The 14,725-nt window shown below is 36.9% G+C and overlaps 1 protein-coding gene across 1 annotated transcript in view; it reads right to left on the bottom strand.

Annotated features, from left to right (window-relative positions):
• Positions 1 to 14,725, bottom strand: part of ank2b (ankyrin 2b, neuronal) — a 75,946-nt gene that overhangs the window by 45,057 nt on the left and 16,164 nt on the right. The window contains exons 15-28 of the mRNA XM_016540838.1: positions 13,744 to 13,842; positions 13,120 to 13,218; positions 12,786 to 12,983; positions 12,024 to 12,122; positions 11,841 to 11,939; positions 8,748 to 8,846; positions 8,576 to 8,648; positions 8,305 to 8,358; positions 5,868 to 6,009; positions 5,586 to 5,597; positions 5,265 to 5,352; positions 4,932 to 5,029; positions 4,207 to 4,242; positions 937 to 1,161 (exon numbers count right to left, since the gene is read on the bottom strand). Of these exons, the coding sequence (XP_016396324.1) occupies positions 937 to 1,161; positions 4,207 to 4,242; positions 4,932 to 5,029; positions 5,265 to 5,352; positions 5,586 to 5,597; positions 5,868 to 6,009; positions 8,305 to 8,358; positions 8,576 to 8,648; positions 8,748 to 8,846; positions 11,841 to 11,939; positions 12,024 to 12,122; positions 12,786 to 12,983; positions 13,120 to 13,218; positions 13,744 to 13,842 (1,421 nt within the window). The remainder of the gene's footprint in view (positions 1 to 936; positions 1,162 to 4,206; positions 4,243 to 4,931; positions 5,030 to 5,264; positions 5,353 to 5,585; positions 5,598 to 5,867; positions 6,010 to 8,304; positions 8,359 to 8,575; positions 8,649 to 8,747; positions 8,847 to 11,840; positions 11,940 to 12,023; positions 12,123 to 12,785; positions 12,984 to 13,119; positions 13,219 to 13,743; positions 13,843 to 14,725) is intronic.

Raw genomic sequence — 14,725 nt, 5'->3', positions numbered from 1 at the left:
CCAATAAGATTTGAGCTAGGATCACGTGACCGGACCAGCTGCTGTTGTAAAAAAGGGTGAGAATGGTGGCGCTGTTTCGAAAACCAGTGTAAACAAACACAGAAGAAGAGTATCCCGGATAAGAGAAGAGAGTGGATGCTGAGTTCTTGTTAATGTTGGTATTTGAGAACAGATTTATTCTCACATGTTCTTTATACAGAATAACATTTCTATTAATTGTCCACTGAATTATGTGATCTGTAGAGCACCGTCCGTTTTCTTCCATGTGCACGAGTGTTATGAGTCAGAGCGCGTTGACTCTTTTTCTACACATGAAATATGAAAGCAAATAGACATATGATTATGACGATATATTTTCTGTATGTGTTTTGTATGCAGCTCATGGTATTTTATAGCAATAAAGGATGTTTATGACAAATATTAGAAGTGTAGCATTATTAAACATACAAAGAGTGCATGTTGTTTCTGGTGTAGAACCTTGTTTATCTTAATTTAATGCTGCATATTGAGCAGCGGATGATGTTAAATCCATTTACGTGATATATATATGTGGAAAAATGCATTGTTGGTCGGCGCCACCTAGCGTGCAGGCATGAATTAGCAGAAGGTGAACAATCATTTCGCGTTCGGTGTGAAAGCACCTTTTGTCGGCGATTCGCTTCGCTTTTTCGCATTGCGCTCAGTGTGGAAAGGCCTTTATACTGGTGTGCAAGAAATGTACAAGATACTGTGCAAGATACTGGTGTTTCCAGTGTAGCCCAGTGCACCAGACTACTTTGAGCATTGATTAAAAGTTAGCATCTCATTTTAAGATAATTTAATAGTCAATATAAAAAGATAACATGTTCAGAGTTTAAATCATACACATTATTTTTTGTGTCTGAATTTCACTAACGCTCCGATCTGCCAAACAAACTAAAACCAATAGCTACTTACCCAAGGAATTGAGCTCCAGAGGGTCCAACCTCAATCACCCTGCTAGCTAGACCGTCACCCTCTACCATGGGGGGCATGGTGGCCAGTCGGTGCCTTTTCACCAGTCTACAGGTGACTCGAGTAGGTGCACTGCATTTCCGTGGTGGAATGATCAGTCGTAGACCATTGTGGCGGCATCCACGCATGGCACCTCCACGGGCATCCACCATGAAGCTGACTAAGAAACTGCATTGAGGATGTACAATGTTAAAATGTATTTTAAAAAGGCACCATATCTTCAGATGAAGTAAGAATTTAGTAACGTTTAATAAAGAACCACTTCAATGAAAACCATATGCATGTCATGAAAGTCACTTCAAAAGGTGATCATGATATTCCAGCCTGGTCTCATTGTTTTTAAGTAGGTATTAGTATGTAACATTTACAGGTACAACAATATTTTTGTATGTTTGGATAGATACAGAAATGTACAATATGGATGAACTGACAACATCTAAAATGCAAACATTATTTGTGTATTTACACCTATAAAAACTGTAATATTAAACCTAAAACTAAACATAACCACTGTTTATAAAAAGAATATATAAATTAAATGCATAAATATAAATTTAATATTTGTATCCTATGGCAAACCCATGTAATTCATAGTTAAACAATTCCCAAAATTTTATTAATTTTTAAGCTTTAAAGTGACGGCTTAATTAACATAAATTTTGAATCAAGTTAAATTAATAAATTAAATGAGCAACTGCCGTAAACAAATGCAACTGAAATCATAACCTCCATGATCATAAATACAAAATCAACCATTAATTCCATGAATTCGATATTCATAAATAATGGTTTGTAAATATGTATGCCTATACAGTTTTCATGTGTAAATTAGCAACGTTTTCAGATGCAATCAATACGGTAATATTGTACATTTTATTGTATATGCAAACGTAAGTAAATGTATGTGAAGTAGAACTACATTTACTACAAAACTACAGAACCACACTATGTAAAATACATACAAATACCCATGAGATCCCGGTGGATATTCAAACACATAAACATTATCAAAACAACATATATCAGTGTTTGATTTTCATGCAAACACACACACAACACCTGCACAAATTGTCTGGAAATGTGGATATACAATCCTAGAGACACAACATGCAAAGCAAACAAAAATGCCCATTTTTATGTATATGAAAATTATGTTTGTGTAAAGTATACATAAGTATATGTAAGTATATGTAAATTTTGCAAGAATTACAATTCTTATGCAATCACTTTTGTGCTGGCTATGATAATGCACTTAATTCACTTTCAGTAACTTGGTTCATGTGTAAATTAGCAACGTTTTCAGATGCAATCAATACGGTAATATTGTACATTTTATTGTATATGCAAACGTAAGTAAATGTATGTGAAGTAGAACTACATTTACTACAAAACTACAGAACCACACTATGTAAAATACATACAAATACCCATGAGATCCCGGTGGATATTCAAACACATAAACATTATCAAAACAACATATATCAGTGTTTGATTTTCATGCAAACACACACACAACACCTGCACAAATTGTCTGGAAATGTGGATATACAATCCTAGAGACACAACATGCAGAGCAAACAAAAATGCCCATTTTTATGTATATGAAAATTATGTTTGTGTAAAGTATACATAAGTATATGTAAGTATATGTAAATTTAGCAAGAATTACAATTCTTATGCAATCACTTTTGTGCTGGCTATGATAATGCACTTAATTCACTTTCAGTAGTTAACTTGGTTAATTTGGATCTTTGTACACCAACACAAGCTTTCTTATTCTTTAAATCAATCCTCACAGAATGCAGGTCAGCATTAAACAAATTATCACAGACTATTTTCTGTTCCTGAAACAAAATGCACAATCTACTATTTTTTTTATGGCTCAATTTGTATAGGTATGTATCTTTGATACATTTAAATGTAAAATTAAGCATTTATTTTTTGTATATATTGTTAATATATAATAATAATAATAATAATAATAATAGTATGTTACAGTAATGGTGTAATATCACATTATACTTGGTAAGTTTTGTCTGTCACAAAATCCATGATTAAACAGATTAAAACAAATGAGAAACAGACAAATACTGTGTTAGTCTCCAAGAAATGTTTGTGAAATGACAAATAACATTCAGATGACTTCAAACTTGCAGTGCCTTTTAACATCTTTAGGGAGTAAATACGTGTGTGTGTGTGTGTGTGTGTACAAATTGTCTATTACAAATTGTAATAATCCAAAAGGCATAGCAAGAAGATGGCAGACTAGGTGATTCCTGTGCAGAATGCACACTGAACGGAGCAGAGGAGGTCTGAGGTCAAATGACACGTTGCAGTCACCTGCTATTGTCATGGTCATGACATGGAGAACAACGGCTGAAGACCAAAAATACCATCCATCAGAGAGAAAAAGTCAGAAAGAGAGAATGAAGTTTGAAAAACAGAGGAACTAACAATAAGTGAGAAGTGATATAGTAACTTTGCATTTTCAAGGCCACCATCCTACAAGTTTCTGGTTGTTAAAAATGTGTGCAGATTATGTATGCATATTATTTTTAAAAAAAACTTTGGTCCCACTTTATATTAAGTGGCCTTAACTAGTTAACTTGGTTAATTTGGATCTTTGTACACCAACACAAGCTTTCTTATTCTTTAAAATCAATCCTCACAGAATGCAGGTCAGCATTAAACAAATTATCACAGACTATTTTCTGTTCCTGAAACAAAATGCACAATCTACTATTTTTTTTATGGCTCAATTTGTATAGGTATGTATCTTTGATACATTTAAATGTAAAATTAAGCATTTATTTTTTGTATATATTGTTAATATATAATAATAATAATAATAATAATAATAGTATGTTACAGTAATGGTGTAATATCACATTATACTTGGTAAGTTTTGTCTGTCACAAAATCCATGATTAAACAGATTAAAACAAATGAGAAACAGACAAATACTGTGTTAGTCTCCAAGAAATGTTTGTGAAATGACAAATAACATTCAGATGACTTCAAACTTGCAGTGCCTTTTAACATCTTTAGGGAGTAAATACGTGTGTGTGTGTGTGTGTGTGTACAAATTGTCTATTACAAATTGTAATAATCCAAAAGGCATAGCAAGAAGATGGCAGACTAGGTGATTCCTGTGCAGAATGCACACTGAACGGAGCAGAGGAGGTCTGAGGTCAAATGACACGTTGCAGTCACCTGCTATTGTCATGGTCATGACATGGAGAACAACGGCTGAAGACCAAAAATACCATCCATCAGAGAGAAAAAGTCAGAAAGAGAGAATGAAGTTTGAAAAACAGAGGAACTAACAATAAGTGAGAAGTGATATAGTAACTTTGCATTTTCAAGGCCACCATCCTACAAGTTTCTGGTTGTTAAAAATGTGTGCAGATTATGTATGCATATTATTTAAAAAAAAAACTTTGGTCCCACTTTATATTAAGTGGCCTTAACTATTATGTACTTACATCAAAAATAAGTACAATGTACTTATTGTGTTCATATTGTATTGCAAAACACTTTTGCTGCTATTGAGGTGGGGATACAGGTAAGGTTAAGGTTAAGGTGTAAGGGATGGGTCAACAGTGTAATTATAAATGTAATTACAGAAATTAATTACAGATGTAATTACATGCACATATATTTCAAATATAAGTACAACGTAAAAACATGTATGTACACGATTAGTGCATTGTACCAAATTATTAATTTAAATGTAAGTACATAGTAGTTAAGGCCACTTAATATAAAGTGGGACCAAAACTTTTAATACCAAGGCAATGCCAATAAGACCAGTAACATATAAAAAATTAAACAGATTAAATTTTGTTTCCACGTTGACCATTAATACAAAGAGTTACAGTACTTGTATGTGTGAGTAAGAAAGTGTTTGATGGAGGGCATGAAGTTGTTTTCCATACCCGGAATGAGCAGGACTTGAGGAAAGTGCTATGTTGTCCAAGTTTTCCGTTTCCCAGCTATATGAGTCCTTTTCATTTTCTCGTGCAAGTGAAGACACCTGGAGTGGATAAAGACATCTTTGTTAAAATTGGGGCTTTATCTACTAATACAGACATGAAATCCAGAATCTTTAAAAACTTGTATATTTATATATAAAAAAGTTGACTAATCTGTTCATTAATCATATAAATTCTTGAAGGCCACCACAGGGTATCACAAATGAAGGCCTTCATATAAAACATTATTTTACAATAAAAAAAAAAATACATGCATGAAAAAATTCTCAACTTTACCTGGTTGCTGTATATCATATCCTCCATCATCCCATAGTGTCTTGCAGGGTAGTAACTTTGGTGAGTGGGTGTGTAGGACCTGTCCAAACTAAAGAAAAACATACAGTTTACACAATCAATAGGTTGTCATCTTTTACCTTTATTTATATACCACTTTATACAATACAGATTGTGTTAAAGTCATTGTAGTATCATTACTGATAAAAATGTATCCATTCAAGTAGCAACTAGTTCTAAAAATACACTGTATTAGAACAAAAATAGTGGGATCATCTTTAATATGATCACTGATACGTAGAGAGTGCAGAGTTCCTCACATACCTTTGTAAGCGACTATGTCAGCATTAGCAGAAAGAAGAATACGTGAGTTACAAATAAATGTATACATTTAAATATAAAGCATTTAAAATTATACATTGTTATGTTTGAGTTATACTAAGGAACTGTAAGTATTCTGAAAGAAAGTGAGAACTGAATATGAAAAATTACAATTTGCCAATTTTATGTTTGACAAATTGCACTATAAGAAAATAGCAGCTTTTCGAAAACAAGTATAACTCTATTTATCAACTTGTATTTCATTAAGTATCAAAACTAACGTACCTGTCTGATCGGCCTCCTTCTAAACTGAAGCGCAAGTAGTTCATACCATCCAGGTACTGCCCAGGTAGAGAGTCGTCTCCTAACTCTCTCAAATCCTCTGCTCTCAAATATTCCCCACCATCACCTGTCATGGTGTCATCACCTGCTGACAGACAGATGATGTTATTACTGTAATCCCATATATCTACAATTTACAAACACATTTAAAGTTTTTTTTTAATATAATAAAATAATCACTTGTTAAAAACTTGAGAGACCTTGAGAGAGAAAAAAAAACCCTGGATGCATTATATACACACATAAATGCACAAAACCTTTACTTTACAGATTCTTCATTCTTTCCATTTACATTTGTTAAAGATTGCTTATATCAGCAAAGCCTCTATGATTTGGTACGACAGCAATCTACAGTGAAGCAGTCCTAGGGCGATAAAATCAAGGGTAGGCTAAATGAAGCAGCTCTGCCACAGTATGGCCAGCAGGGGCAGTGTCTCTAGCCTGTGCTGTAAGCCAATGAGCTGACATACTGTAGACCGACATTGGAGTTTGGCTTTCAGTTGCATATTGGCTGCCTAGAGTGTGGAACAATAGGAAAAAAACAACACAAATAGTATGTAATATAATTAATAAATTATTTGCATTAAAAAAAAAAAAAGAAATAAAAAGAAACTGTCTGAGTTTTAGATAGACAGATCTCTCAGATACTATAGGTGTTCAAACTTCCACACTTTTATTTTCACCCTTAAAAATCAAAACATTTGTGTTTTGTGGTTTTTAGTTCATTAGTCTCTTAGCTTTAAAATCATTTGCTGCACATGGTAGAGTACTCCAAAAGGTTGACAAAAACCCTTTTTAGTACATATATACAATATTAAAATGTACAGTCTTCATGGGGAAAAAAGATGAAATTAGAATGTCTCATAGCACAGTTAAATAAAATAAAATTAACTGAAATAAATAAAATTGATTTTTATTTATATAAATGTATTAAAAGAAATTGTTCATTTTAATTTGATTAAAATTAAAAGATTAATTAAATTGTGACTGTTTTATGTCTTTATTTGATAATACATTTAATTTGATTATAAATAAAAAAAAATTAAAAAAGGAAAAAAATTATCATAAGCAGATTATTATCGTTAACTAATATCGTAAAAACATTACTTTTCTGAATTGAAATAAAATGAATATTAACTGAGAATATATCTATATATGTTAATTTGATAAAAGTACTTAAATCAAGTAGCTCCCAAGGCAACATTTCTCATTTTTAAGTTCAAGTATCTAAAATATATAAAAAAATAATAAAAACAATATAGATATATTAAATTATTATTATTAGTAGTAGTAGTAGTAGTAGTATTAAAAACAACAATAAAATAAAAAATAATAATAACAAAAATTACTAAATTACTAAACAAAATTACTAAAAGTTTAAAACATGAACAAAAACTCCACTAATATGATACTAAAATAACTGCTTAGCAACACCTGCGTCTGCCTAGCAATAGTCATAGCTATTACTGGGATATTGATGTGTTTTTAGTAGGGTTGGTTTTGCCAGGAAGTGACAAACTAAAAGGTGATATTTATAAATCTAATGCCAAAAAATTACCAGCCATGCCTTAATTGTGTCAGTATGTACACATTTTACAATTTTTACATATTATACAACTTCCAACTGGGAATTATTTGACCTTTTTAAAGAAGAAGCAGTTATTTTCAACTTATAAAAATACACCAATGTTTAGTAGACTGCCTATTAACTTATTGGCTGGACTACAATTCCAAATTATTAGTAGTAGTAGTAGTAGTAGTATTAAAAACAACAATAAAATAAAAAATAATAATAACAAAAATTACTAAATTACTAAACAAAATTACTAAAAGTTTAAAACATGAACAAAAACTCCACTAATATGATACTAAAATAACTGCTTAGCAACACCTGCGTCTGCCTAGCAATAGTCATAGCTATTACTGGGATATTGATGTGTTTTTAGTAGGGTTGGTTTTGCCAGGAAGTGACAAACTAAAAGGTGATATTTATAAATCTAATGCCATCCCAATAATGGGAATTATTTGACCTTTTTAAAGAAGAAGCAGTTATTTTCAACTTATAAAAATACACCAATGTTTAGTAGACTGCCTATTAACTTATTGGCTGGACTACAATTCCAATAAATTACAGCAACAATAAAACAATACATATAATACATATCATTATGTTTCATGAAAAATCATTAACCACTACAAAGTTTAGACAGGCACCGACTGGTCATTTAGTAATATAGATTTAAAAGTAGCCAATTCCATCATGCCACACACACTTCTTGCATATACAGTACAACTATTATTAATATCAATAAAACCTGCAAGTTCATTTAGAAAGGTTGAGCTTTTACACCACACCAATCCATGCTCTGTCACTCTATACCTTCAAAATCAAGAGAGTCATCAGACATAGCCCCATCATCTACCTGTCTTGGAACTGCAGGAAATTCCATGTTAATACACATTAGAAACCCAATCACACTAGAATACACACAACTGGAAATCTGTCAACATATTACAAGTGAAAACGTCAGACTTGCCAACATACTTGAGGAAATATTCCGGGATTGAGTGACTGATGGACTGACTGACTGATTAAATAAAGCAGTTTAATAAAATAATAAAGCAATACAATAATTGTTTGTCACACTCACCCTCTTCGTCAGACACATCAAGGACTTCTGTCATGGTCTCTGGCACATTTAGCTTGTGTTTCTCTGTCACCGTCTACAAATGTGTTTTTTGTTGTTGTTGTTAATAGTTAAAATCCACAATGCATATATTTTTATGAACTTCATATAAATGCACATTCTTGGGTAAACTTACCGTTGTTGTAGTGATAATTTCCTCTGTGACTACTCTCAGAGTGTCAACCACAGAAATGTAACCAAGGCGACGTGCGATGGCAAGAGCGGTGTTTCCATTCTACACAGTGGAGGACATAATATCAACAACGAGATTAGACATTTGCTTTATTTTTCTTTGAAGCGTTTTCTCCTTTTCAGGGGAACATGTATTAAAAAAGTCAATAGGATCCATTTTATGCTGATTTTATTGAAGAAAATGTTTAAATGGAGTATGTGTTTGTATGTTTGCATGTGTATGTATTTACTGTGCTGGTTTTCAGCTCCCCGCCTCAGTGCCTTTCTTCCCGGAGGTGCATGAGGAGCTCACCAGGTCATGGACGGCACCTTTTACTGCCGGAAACCGACCTGCTGGTTCCTCCTCCCTCACCACCCTCGACGTTGGTGCAGCTAGGGGGTATACAAGGGTCTTATTTGTCCTAAAAGCAATTGTGTCCTAATACCGCCTCCACCCGGCAGGGCGAACCATGCCTCCCCTTCCGGGTCTGTAGGTACTCGTCTGGCCTATCCGGCGATGCTTATATGGCCTGTGGAGAAGCTGCCTCCGCCTTACACGCTACGGCGTTACTGCAGGTTCATCAGGCCAAGGCACTGAGGGACCTGCACGAGGGTGGTCATGATCCGGAAGTTCTGAAAGAGCTCCAAACCGCTACTGACCTCGTGCTCCGAGCGACGAAGGTCACCGCGAGTTCTCTGGGTCATGCGATGTCCACACTTGTGGTCCAGGAGCGCCATCTCTGGCTGTGTCTGGTTGATACAAGGGACGCCGACAAAGTTCGGTTCCTTAATGCCCCTCTGTCCCAGACCGGCCTCTTCGGCGACGCAGTCGAGAGCTGGGTCCAGTAGCTCTCGGCTGCACAGAAGCAGCGCCCCAGCCTGCTCGTCGCTTGCACGGTATCTGGGTGCCTGGCTAGCGCTACCCAACTTGTCTCATTGGCTTCTGCGGACCATCAGCCTTGGCTATGCGATTCAGTTTGCCCGGCATCCCCCCAAGTTCAGTGGCATCCACTTCACGACAGTGAAGGCGGCCGATGCTCCTGTCTTGCATGCGGAGATCACCGTCCTACTGGCGAAGAATGCGATAGAGCTGGTCCCTCCAGCCAATATGAATACAGGGTTTTACAGCCCTTACTTCATTTTACCCAAGAAAGGCAGTGGGTTACGACCAATCTTGGATCACACGCTTACGCCGTGAAGTGGAACCTGTTCGTCGAGTGGTGTTCTTCTCGTCGGGAAGACCCCCGGAGATGCCCGAGCAGGGTCGTGCTTTCCTTTTTGCAGCAAGGGTCGGAGCGAAGGCTGTCTCCCTCCACCCTTAAAGTCTATGTCGCTGCGATTGCTGCTAACCATGACCCCGTGGAAGGGAAGTCGGTAGGGAAGCATGATCTGGTCATCAGGGGGGCTGCTTCATATGAGACTGCTCCAGCACTGGCTTCATGGCCGAATCCCGAGGTGGGTGAGGCAGCACGGCACTCACCAGGTCCAAGTTACACTGGCCTGTCGCCAAACCTTCACCCCGTGTTCAGACCTTTCGTTCATCTGGGCAGGAGTGCCCCTAGAACAGGTCTCCAGGCATGCTGTGGTTTACACGGATGCCTCCACCACCGGCTGGGGGGCCACGTACAACGGAAACGCAGTGTCGGGGGTATGGACGGGCCCCCAACTGCACTGGCATATCAGTTGCCTAGAGTTGTTAGCAGTGTGCCTTGCCTTGAACCGTCTCAAAGGGTGCTTACGAGGCAAGCACGTGCTGGTCCGAACAGACAACACGGCGACCGTTGCGTACATTAACCAACAAGTTGGTCTGTGCTACCGTCGCATGGTGCAAACGCCCGCCACCTCCTCCTTTGGAGTCAGAAGGTTTTGAGGTCACTTCGTGCAATTCACATTCCGGGTCTGCTCAACGTACGGTTGACGAGCTGTCACAAGCTACGCTCCCGGGAGAATGGAGACTCCATCCCCTGCGGGCTGGGCGACCCCCAACACGTTCGCTAAGATTCTATAGCCTTTGTGTGGAGCCGGTATCCTCCTGTGTTCTCACCTCAAACGGGTAGAGGCGCTGAGAGGCACCGGTTTAGTGTCGGCTTGCTAAAACTGCTCCAGAGTGTCCGTACTGTAGGCCCTGTCGGGCTCCTCCGTCCCCTCGGCAGCCAGACGTGGCGGAACGTCCGGCCCCAGGCCCTCTCTCGCTGAATCCTTGAGAACCGGTAGAGGGCTGGGTTCCATATGTAGAGACCTAAGCAGATCCCATATGTGTAAAGTCCACGGGATAGTCTCAGAGCCTGTGTTTCCCCGGCAGACTTCTGCCATTTCCATGAGGGTTACAATCACCTCTAATCTTCCATATGCACCTAAACGGATGTCATATGTGTAAGTGCTTCCGAAACCTCCTTCAGGAAGGATGGGGCTTCCGCAACGTTCCTGTTCCAAGTGGAACGGGTACATTTTCCCAGTGTTATCCAATCTCACTGAGTGGGTAGTGCTATGACAACATTGACTGGTCTTCTTGTTGCGAGCCCCGGCCTACACCACAAAGCGCAGGCGCAGGCATCTCGCACAGGACACTGGAAGGGGCAGCATCCATGACGCTTCGGTAGGGATCCCAATTCGTCGGTCACTGACGTGACTCGGAGTGACCGACTGAAAGGGAACGTCTCGGTTACGTATGTAACCCTCTTTTCCTGAAGGAGGGAACGGAGACATCACGTCTCGTCGCCACGGCTGCTGTACCACCGCTGAACGGCCGGGTCACCGGCTCGGCTCCTCAGCGAAAACCTGGTATGCATTGCACCGGCTGCCTTTTTATGCTCATGCTGTGATCAGTGGCAGCTGGATGCAATCATCGCATGCCAATGTGCATTGGCTCGTTTAGTTTACACTCGATGTGGATTGGTCTCTCTAAGCGAGATCCCAATTTGTCGTTCACCGACGTGACGTCTCCATTCCCTCCTTCAGGGAACAAGGGTTACATACGTAACCGAGACGTTATTTTTTATTTATTTAAATATAAAATGGTCTTTATATTAATATAAAAAATTCAGAGATTAAGAAATACCTTTGTTTTAGCATTGACACTTCCCCCACTCTTCAACAGAAAATTAACCATCTTTGCATTTCCATAGTGGCAGGCAACAATAAGTGGTGTGTATCCCAACTGAAATAGAGATCATATTATCAGCATCGGTGCTAGTTATTGAGAAAAATTTCTTACTTTGGGATATAATAATAATCGTCTTACTTTGGTTTGTTGGTCAATGTTGGCACCGTGCTTAACTAAAATCTCACCAACACCTACTCTGTCTTCTTGGGCAGCAAGATGAAGGGGTGTAAGTCCACTCTGAGAAAACATTAAAAATAATGAATAAATAAATGGACCAATAAAACCAGAGACCTTTACACAACAGAGCTTGAGTTCATTATCACAATAAAATCTGAAATGAAGAGCTTTTTATAGCCTTGGCCTTGGCTATTCTTAAACAAAAATAGGGCTTATAAGTGAACAAAAAGTCATGCACGATACACATCCATCAAGAGGTCAGATTAAATGGAAGATTGGCTCTTAATAGGTACAAAATGGCTTACCTGTTATTCCATTTTCTTTTGCCATGTAAAACCACAGTTTTACATAACCACAGAGTATATAAAACTATTCAAAAACACACAATTGTTGCATTGCTTTGTCCCATTGTTATTTGTTTTAGTGTTTTTTTGCTCTTCTGTAATGTAAATTATTCCACTGCATTAATTAAATGTTTTGTATCTTTGTCTTATTTCAAATGTCATTTACTTTATTGTGATAATGTTTCAAAGTATGGAAACACAAAAGACCAGATAGCTAATATTATTATATGTCAAAGTGATGGAGAGCATATTTAATTATCATTCAATGTTTTTAAAATGCCTAATGCAATTTTGCAAACTCTGCCTCAAAAGTCTTTTTTACAATGTTTAAATTTATTTGATATTTGTAGTGATTTGAAGTATTTTCATAATCATTCACCTTAGTGGGTACATTGACATTAGCTCCTCTTTGCAGAAGCAGAGCTGCCATCTCACTGTGTCCCTCTTGGGAAGCCAGATGGAGCGGCATCACACCCTGTTTGGTCTGGATGTTGGTCTCAGCTCCGTACTGTAGGAGTGTTGTAGCTATTTCCATTTGATTCTTTTTTGCTGCTATATGAAGGGGAGTGTATCCATTCTACATGAACAGAGAAAAGACACAGAGGACAGTTAGGCTGGTGAAGCTACAGAGAGTTTGCTAGAGAAAAAAGAAATGTGAAATAAAAAATAAAAAAAAGGAATGTCATATATATTTTAAGATGACATCATCTCACCTTGGCTGTGGCATGGGGAGATGCTCCTTTGTCCAAAAGCAGGAGCGCCACCTTCTGGTTATCATAGTGAGCAGCGACATGTAGAGCAGTAAGACCATTCTGCAGGGATGATGGTCAGTGCAACATGATTAAGGGAGAACTGTTAGCATTGCAAAAAGCATTAAATCAAACCTGATGACACCTGGAATATTTGATGAAAAAGCAGTGTTAACAGGGATTGTTATAGCGTGGTAAGTTTGAAGGTAAAGTTATCGTCTATATTAGAGTGCAAGCTCGAGAGCAATCAAAACCTAGTTCCTTATTAAAGAAAAAAGGAAGAAAACAATGTTGTTTCTTTTTCTTAACAAAATGTTGTCAGTAATGAAACAATGCTTACCAGTACTCTTGCAGTCAACATAGCCTCAATGTATTTCTTTTAAACAACATTCCAAAAATTCTATGAATTAGGCTAAAACCAACCAGTCATATAAATATTTATAAAAAATAAAAAAAATAAACTGCAAACACACTTTTTTACAACATTAAAAAAAAGCATTATTTTACAAAATTTACAACAAACAGTTTTTTACAAAATGTACAACAGTGTTTTAAAACAGATTGTCAGTTCAGTTTGCTTGTGCCTACCTTCCCAGCAAAGTCAGGGGGTGCCCGCCGCTGTAGAAGTAGTTTTGCCACATCCAGGCTACCGTATTTTGATGCCACATGTAAAGGCGTGAACCCTTTCTGTAAATATTTAAATGCAAAATACAGATAAATCAACTGATCCTTGTCAAACATACTAACCTAACTAGATGTATATGACATTATACACAATACTAATATACACTTAGTATAAACATATTCTAAACAGAAAATCATTAAAAGCTAATAATATAAAATTTTAAAGTAAGCTACAAATTATTGTAAAATTATTACAACAAAAATAATTTTTCTATCAGCTACCATACTGTCAGGTGGACAACTGCCCTGGGCCCTGTGAGAAGATGGGCAGACTAAATATGTTTTGAGATATATGAGTGTATAAAGCCCACAATTTTGTCCTGGGCCCAGTGAATTGAAGCAATAGCTCTAGCTGTCAAACAGTTCTGTTTACTCTTTACTATATGATTCAGATGTAGTTTTTGGTTCTGTCAGCAGGGAGTGACAGTGAGTCCTTCTGAACATAGTACTTTCTAGTTAATGTTTACTAATACCACAATAACTCAGTGGCAGTAACAATAACTGCAGTATTTTTATAACTATATCTGTAGTTATAGTTAATATTAGTTAATAATCCTTGAAAATAATAATAACTTGCAACATATACATATTTGACACCTTTCCAACAATGACTATTGATTTTGACATCAATACATATATTTTTTTCTTTTTACACTTGCTGTATGTCAAGTAAGGGACTCAACTATTACAAATGGTGCAATCATTCATTTATGCTCAAGAAGGTAAATCGCTAAAGGGATGTAAAACATTTTTTTTATTTGTACTGTTCTTCAAAAGCTACATGAGATATTTACATGTTTTCCAGTAGACAAAACCTTTTGCAGATTCTACAAGGTGTATGTATACTTATGACCACAATGATACTGGTATAAATAGGTTTTTTCAA

This window comes from Sinocyclocheilus rhinocerous, unplaced genomic scaffold (assembly GCF_001515625.1).
Source record: "Sinocyclocheilus rhinocerous isolate Xijiao unplaced genomic scaffold, SAMN03320098_v1.1 scaffold36, whole genome shotgun sequence".
Lineage (NCBI taxonomy): Eukaryota > Metazoa > Chordata > Actinopteri > Cypriniformes > Cyprinidae > Sinocyclocheilus > Sinocyclocheilus rhinocerous.
Note: the sequence above shows the minus strand (reverse complement) of the source record. Positions and strands in the feature narration are given on the sequence as shown.